Source organism: Vicia villosa, unplaced genomic scaffold, assembly GCF_029867415.1.
Source record: "Vicia villosa cultivar HV-30 ecotype Madison, WI unplaced genomic scaffold, Vvil1.0 ctg.000685F_1_1, whole genome shotgun sequence".
In the NCBI taxonomy this organism is placed as follows: Eukaryota; Viridiplantae; Streptophyta; class Magnoliopsida; order Fabales; family Fabaceae; genus Vicia; species Vicia villosa.
Window position 1 is genome coordinate 722,832 of NW_026705307.1, and position 7,928 is coordinate 730,759.

At 36.0% G+C, this 7,928-nt stretch overlaps 1 protein-coding gene across 2 annotated transcripts; it reads right to left on the minus strand.

Annotated features, from left to right (window-relative positions):
- Positions 1–63: 63 nt before the first annotated feature.
- Positions 64–6,897, minus strand: LOC131630486 (probable alpha-mannosidase At5g13980). Of its 2 annotated transcripts, none has more exons than XM_058901257.1 (28): positions 6,434–6,897; positions 5,816–5,899; positions 5,629–5,717; positions 5,214–5,508; positions 4,989–5,075; positions 4,827–4,898; positions 4,550–4,663; positions 4,343–4,443; positions 4,147–4,240; positions 3,841–4,008; positions 3,662–3,751; positions 3,368–3,433; positions 3,223–3,279; positions 2,920–3,139; positions 2,703–2,839; positions 2,531–2,602; positions 2,378–2,440; positions 2,218–2,289; positions 2,075–2,122; positions 1,848–1,967; positions 1,685–1,750; positions 1,477–1,589; positions 1,306–1,390; positions 1,106–1,213; positions 921–1,016; positions 687–734; positions 491–559; positions 64–405 (listed from the first exon to the last, which is right to left on the minus strand). In XM_058901257.1, the coding sequence occupies exons 1-28, from the start codon at positions 6,641–6,643 to the stop codon at positions 208–210; spliced, it is 3,042 nt and encodes a 1,013-aa protein (XP_058757240.1). In that variant the 5' UTR covers positions 6,644–6,897; the 3' UTR covers positions 64–207. The 2 variants fall into 2 exon arrangements, with proteins under 2 accessions (XP_058757240.1, XP_058757241.1); XM_058901258.1 differs by lacking the exon at positions 6,434–6,897 and adding an exon at positions 6,209–6,427.
- Between the last annotated feature and the right edge of the window lie 1,031 nt (positions 6,898–7,928).

A 7,928-nucleotide genomic window follows, 5' to 3' on the forward strand; every position in this document is an offset into this window, starting at 1 on the left:
CGGTGTGTGTGCGTTTCTAGTGGTTATTACCATTTTGTCTACTTACAAAAAAAATACGAACAATGATTCTCAAGCTCGGTAGATTACACTGAGAGAGGCTATGTTTTTTATTAGATGAAAATTTGTGCTTGATGATTCTCATCACGATTCTTAAACAAGTGCTTAAAATTTTACATGCTAAAAGATACATTCCCTCCTAATGCAACTTTAGTGCTTAAAATTGATGATAAAGGTTCTTATTTCCATTGGAGAAAGTTCTACTATTAGCTTTTCTGGATCGACTGGCCCTCCCCTTGACACCTTCGGTTCGAGAGATGTTCCTTTAACTTGCCACACTAATCTCTTCTTCTCCATTTCTGCTCTTCCTTGGTTTGCTGATAAGCTCGCCTCGGTTACTTTGTTTATCTGAAACACAACAGAATTATATATCAAACTCCATATGAATGATATAATTAGTTATACAAGTCTCATCATACGTCATGCTTTCTACCTGTCTATTGCCGAACACTTTTTTGAGTTCTACGCTTGACTTAACCGAAAGATTCGCGTCCTCACCAATCTTGCATTGTCAAGAAGAAAAATCATTGCATACATATTTCAAGCTGAACAAGAACAATTCCCCTCTTGAAAATGAAAATGGTAAGAATGAAATATAAACAAGTAGATGAAAGCTAAAGAATATGTACCTCAAATAAGTGCGCTAGCCGAAGAAGAACTTCTCCGTTACCAAGATCCTACAGATTACAATAAGATGACTTAACATAAAATCATATAAATCATCAAAAGTTTCTGTTTGAAAACTCAGCATATTTTGGATTTCATGTTCTTTTAGGTAATTCTTCGATGAGATAGTACTATATATATTCATTAACTATAGAAGGCGGAAGTTATAAATGAGTGCTAAGTTACACCAGCCCCACCTGGAGAGTTATTATTGCAACATTTTCCGGTAGACGGTATGACGAATCTATTCCCGAGAAAGTTGTGACATGAGAATCTCCCCAGTTACCTTCGCTCTATAAGATAGAAACAAAACGCGTTATTTTAACTATAAATCTAGCTCAATGAGAAATGCAGTTACTTTTAACAACCATTTCTTAACCACCTCTGTGAAGGCTAAAAGCAAAGGTGAGTATATTTCTTGACCAAATGTTCGACGCCATCTAGCTCCCTCTCCAACAGGATCAATTCGGAAATAGTACTTCCCTAAAACCTGCAAAAATTATTGTATATGATGAATAACCCAGAAGCAAAAACTATGATCTTTGCTGCGCATTAACTCACTCAGTAGTTAGATTTTCTTACTGTTAACCCCGCACACTTATCAGATACGCAAACTGTTTCATTTAGGGCCTCTGCAACACCTCTAGAATCGTCAACAAGTAACCTCCTAAATAAAAGGGTCAAAAAATATAATAAGTCATTTGATTGGAAGAATATAGAATGACACATAAAGAGGATAGCTGCATAACAAACCTATGAACCATTAGCTCAACATGTCCATCTTGGATGCTGGAACCGCCCACAGACCTATCTACCAATACCGAAAACTCGCTTTGTTTATCTTTTAGGTAAATTCCAAGATTGATCTGGAACAAGAATATAGATTTTAGTATTTCATCAATGCACATGGTTCCACATAACATGTAAGATCTTGTAATACACACGGTTCAACATAACATACAGGGTAATAATTTCCTGCAACAGGTTGATTTACTTCTAAGTTCCAGTCTTTTCTATAGTCTCGAACCTGTAAAAGATCATTGTACCAGTTAAATATTCATTGTATTTGGCATTGACATCGGAAAACTATATCTACAAAAAATCATGAAAACTGTTTGACATACACGTTCAATGAAATCACGTCCATTAGAATCAGTATAGAAGGTTTTGCTGCTTTCTAGATTTGTTTTAATCTCGGTTGCAATTTCTTTGCCAATTCCGTTGTCAACCGGTATAGGCCCAACCTGACGTCAACAAATTTGTCATGATTGTTAGAACTTAGAAAATAAAGTATCGACTATTGAGTACTCACAGTAGAAAAATAGGAAGAAAATAGAATAAAAAGACTTACAATAAACTCAACTTCAGCATGTTCTTTTCCTTTGAATAATCTGGTGGTCTGTTCAATTAAGCTAATAGTCATATATTGATATAACTAAAGAATAAGCCTACTGAATTCCTCTAACATATTCCGAGTTTTATCTGTTTTCTTACCTGGTATATCCATGAATTGATCTTCTGATGCACTTCATGCACGATTGGTCCCCGCAAAACTGTGAGAGGAGACTGAATATTTTAAAAATGAAAACTCGTTAAACTCTTGTTACTAGTGAACACTGGTAATTGAACACAAGTATCTCAGATATGATTTCACCTTCTTGTTGGGATTGATGGGAATTGATGAACCGTTGGGGCGAAAAATATATGCTCCAGATGCCTTTATAAATTGAGAACATTTAAACCTATAGCTTGATATAAACAATCACGATCAAACTAATAAAAAGATGTATTAGAGAAACACTATCACCTGAGCAGTATCTGTAAAATCATCTCCATACGAGGCGTAAAACTTGTATGTCTGATCTATAGATTCTTTGACCTTTCATTATGAACAGAAACATAAAACTCATCATACAAAAATAAAACTTATAGTTTACATCTTTAGCTGTTTAGCAGCACTAACAACGTTTCATATATACCTTCCTTTTTGTGTTAATATATTGAGTAAGTTTCGCTTCCTTCGCAGAGTAAATAAGTTTCAAGTTTCCTAGGCCTACTTCAAACGTATCACTCTGACTCCCTGATCTATACTCTCTATGGCTATCTGAAATAGTAGCTGCAAACACAAGGTATTTGGATAAGTGATAACAATTAACAACACAACTCTCGGGATGGAAATCGATGACGAGAACTAACCAGCTTGTTTAACTTTGGACACATAGTAAGTGCTGAAACCAAGTGGGGGAACAATGGCTGAAAAAGCAAGCCAATATTTAGGGCTTACACTTGGAGAAACTCCTAGGTATGCTTTCGTGTAGTAGTTTCTTAAACCACGAAAAGCATCATGTATTGGCAGAAGCTGGGATTGGATTTCTTTCCCACTCGAATCCCGAACAACAACATTTTCATTGGCAACCTGTGACAAATAGAATGTTTCGTGATTAGACCAGAAAATATAAGAACGGAGATACTAAAAGGTGATTGAAAGAAGAAACTCACAGGAATCCTTATAACATCCTCTCTTTTTCGTCCAAGAGGATTGTAAACGACGACGACCTACAGGAAACAATATGTTTCATGAAAACCTTAATAGATAATAGTTTGCATTCTGATAAGCAACAGATTAGATATCATTTCTCCTCACCAGGTCTTTCCCATCTGAGAAGCCTGCTTCTGATGCAGGACAGTAACTTATGTTAAGAAGTGGACACTGTAATGAAACAAAGGAAGAGAGAAAATAGTATTAGTACAATAAAAAGGCGTGCGGTCAATAGCTCAATCTCAGTATCAAGTCATCAGAATTTTAAATCTCAAAGTATGTTGTTATGACTCATGAATGACAATAATCTAACTGGTGAAATATATGTAATCAATTTTCAGAAAAGACTAAAGAGGTGTGGGACTTACAATAGTTGAGCAAAAGAACATCACTACTTACCTGTTGAAATTTAATTTGTGGAGTCCTACCATCAGTTTTGTTTGCTGCTTCTGTCAAGAAAGAAAGTGATGCAGCAACAGCTTTCTCAGCCTGAATAAGGCACCAAAATGAAAAACATTTTTTAGTTTTATTGGAAGAAAATAAACTTCAAAATGAATATATATAAAGAAAAGTATCACCTCTGTGTAACCTATTGAAAGCCGCTTCGCATAATCATTAGCCACATGCTGCTTTTCTGTGCCAGATACCGCATCATGGTGTTGCGCAATAGCCAAAGCATCAGCCAAAGAGTCAGTATTAGGACTCGAGGCACTCTTCCCTTTGAAATACTCCAACTGCCTTGCTGCCTATTACAAGATTGAAGAGTAGTAAGAGCCAAGTTGTGGAATTCTGACAACACTCTAAAGCATATGCGTGTTTTTCAAAGATAATCATCAAATACGAATTACTTCAACTAACATAGTGACAATAATCAGAAGGCTTACCAAGTAGTAGCCACTCAAAAATCTAACATAACCTTTGAGTGCTGGCCTACTTGTAAAATACCCCGTCCAGTAACCATTCACACGATCTGCATACCTAACAAATGCATGGTTCAAATATGAAATATCAAGTTAGAAGAATGCTAATATGCAGCTAAACATGAAGTAACAGCTTGTGCATTTTGCATATGGAACTCACGGAAAGAAGTCATCGGTCTTGATTGGCCAGGCTTCATTTGCAGCATGTTTTTCATCAGTATATATTGACGGGGTAGAGTATAATGCGTGAACCCGTCCATCCTAAACAAACATTAGCCAGCCAGCCCATTAGAATCTCAAAGCACACTTGGCCAGATAAGCTTAATTTAGAAATATTGTATTAAGGAAAGAGTTAATGATAAGCAACCTGATTAACATAGTGAATAAACTTGTCTAGTTGCCTAAACCAGGTTTCTGCATATTGGTACTTGAAATCTGTCCCCATTGTCCACATTATATGATTTGTGCGCGTTATATTGGCCTGAGACAGGATTAGGCATTGGAGTTATTGACTCAAATCCTTTTCAATAGTGACTGATAAATCTTGATCATTTGAATGATACTAAATATGAATAAAAAGTAATATTTTGCCGATGATATTTATTCTATAATGCGTGTCTGGCGGGGTAGAGTATAACACATACCTGTGATATTGCAGCTGCGACAAAATCATTTACTCGATCAGCGACATTGTAATCGAACAAATCGATATCGTCCTTCAAGTTAAAAAAACACCAAGTTTACTTAACACGTAATTTCAGTCAGTAGCTAATTAGCCCTACAACAATATTTGACTCAGATATTACCTGAACAATTGGAGATTCGGAATTTACTTCAAAGTAGAAATTACTTGTTGGAGGTTCATAATTCTCAGGGAACGCGCCAGAAAATATCTATATCAATGGACAATTTGAATGATCTGTAAGGATACTAGGATAAGGAAATAAGACAAACCGAGTCCAGGATAATAGAAAATGATATAATTTCATACGAAGCGTCAACATAGACGCAAACCACTTTGAGTCAATCACCTGTGCAGATGAACCGAAGCTCTTAGAGCCCTGCCACACAACCTCAAGACTTTTTTCACCTTTTCTCTTTGCTCGATCTTGGTAGTCAATCCGTCCAAAGAATAAAGAATCAAATCCAACCTCTGCTCCCAACAAGTAGGCCTGCACAGCAGAATGTCCAAACGGATCAATTTGCCATCCAATTCTCGGAGTTATACCGAATTCTTGTTTGATGAATCGATGTCCAAGGGTTGTCTGATCAATCATGTCAATGTAATGTGTAGCAGCCTCATCATGCATACACATGCCACCATTTCTACAAACAAAACAAAAAAATTAAGAATCATTTCATTTCATTACAACCTAATCCTATTAATTTATACTACTATACTATCAAGCATATGAATAATGGAAAATCAGATGTATGAACGAATACATGAACTCCAATTGACCAGAGTTGACCAGCTGCTTGACTGTTTTCTGAACAACTTCACTTTGTTCTCTCCACCAACGCTGGAAGAATGCCTGCAATATAGCAAACAATGAACATATTTAACTTCATATCATTCATGATCGTAAAAGAAAACGCAATCAGGTAAGTAAGAAATAGTTGTGAGTGTTGCCTGTTCAACATAGATGAATTTACGATTCTTGTCTGCCAACAAAGCCGGTATAAGGGAATCAAGCACATTTTGAACGCAAGCCACCTGCATTTACAACAAGAATGAAACAAGATCAAAATCTTTGCAAATTTTTTTTTTTTTAAATCTTGGTATCCGGCCTTGCGACCGACTAATCCAAGAGAGACCAATCCTGTTAGGACAACAATCGGGGGAATGTCGAGTCTGGAGCATTGTTAATTTCCAGGACATTCCACTTGAGCAACACACCTTCGTGGGAGACACACCACTTCTCCACCTAAAACCTTAAAGCGATAGGTGAGTGGGTTCTCCCAATTATATATATGCTCAAGTCACCACATGCATTTCTAATGTGGAACTATTATCCACACTCACACTTGCATTATTCTCAACAAATCCCACCGTCCACTGGCGGCGGTCCCGTTTAAAGCCAGAACAAAGTTTTGTATGGACTGGTCCAACACAAGGATTGATAGCACCTAGAAGAATTCGAACTCAAGACCTTGAAAGGAGTACACTCTCAAGACCCAAGCCTCCACCGTATACCAACCATTGAGGGTTAAAATTGAGTTGGTTAGAGAGAGAATATGAATGAATGACCTGAATGGAGTTGTTGGAACCAACATAGTACTGATCAACGGTTTTCAACCAACCAACATCATCGTGAGTGTGAGGAACCAAGTGAACATTGAGCTTCCCAGGAAGAATGGTTGTATTAGTATTGTATCTGATGAATTTGGGTTCAGAGGAATGGATAGAGAGAAAAAAGAAAAGTAGTGAAAACCATAGTACAGATACACCAGTATCCATTGATTCAAGAATAAACAAGCAAGCAATAGCACAGCACTCCAAGTGGTACTGGATGATTGAGTGTGTGCAATAGTTATTGTATTTGTTTGTAGCTTAGTTATGAAACGTGGAAATTAATGTTAGTTGTGACAAAAAGTAGCTGTCAGTTTATGTTTTCCATGAGAGTGCTAAATTATTGAATAGAAAAAGTGTAAGGATAAGGTTTTGAATTGTCTTAACTCGTGGAACAGGAGGGACAATATCAAAAAGATTTAAGATTTGGTTGTTTGTGTCATGTGAGTGTTGATTTGATCATTTAATTGTTTTGTTATTTACGAGCGGGATGGGTGGGTACAGTAGACGCTCTTCCATTTTTGTATACCGTGGGTAAGTAGACGCTCTTCCATTTTTGTAGAGAATTTCTTTTCTAACCCCTACTTTTTTGTCACCTATGGCGAAAATCTCAAAATGTCCCTAAACTTTGAAAATGCGTTTTCGAAGTTATTTTTTTTAAAATTTTTTTCAAAATTCAGAAATGTACTTTCGAAAATATCAAATGAGGGTATTTTTGGAAATGCATCTCCGAAAACACCTCTTTTTAGAATTTCGAAAACATACTTCCGAAAAAAACTCTTGCTTTTCCCTCCTTAAACACTCGCATGATGTCTGTGCCCCAATTTTTAAAATATGCATATTGTTTTGTCATGTGTACTACGATTTATTTTGAGAGAATAGTTTCCTTTAATTTATATTTGTGCCCATTTAATCTTTTTAGTATCTCTCTCAAGCCAGTGAAAAAATCATTGAATGTGTTACAATAGTTGATAATAAGTATTAAAGATGATGTACCATTTTTTCTTCTTGTTTTGTTTCTTGTTTCCATTAGTTATGTATTCTTACTCATGACTATTTATTTATTTTTTCCCTCTCCAGTAGACAGTTTCTCATAGCAACCGGTGAAAAAGAATTTTATTAAGAAGATTAGATAGATTTTACTTTTTGGACATGGAAGTATATATAGCCCCCTTTTTACTTTATGAAAAAATAATTTAAGAAAGGTATTTCATAGTGAGGTTCAGGTTTGGTGAGGAAGAGGAGTTTGTTATTTTTGTTTTCTTCGGAAGTATACTTCCGAAACCCCTAAAAATGGATGTTTTCGGAAATACATCTTCGAAAACACCCCTCATTTGATGTTTTTGGAAGTACATTTCTGAATTCTGAAAAAATTTTGAAAAAAAATTATTTCGAAAATGCATTGTCGAAGTAGGGGTATTTTTAGTTTTCCGCGGGAGGTGACCCCCATAGG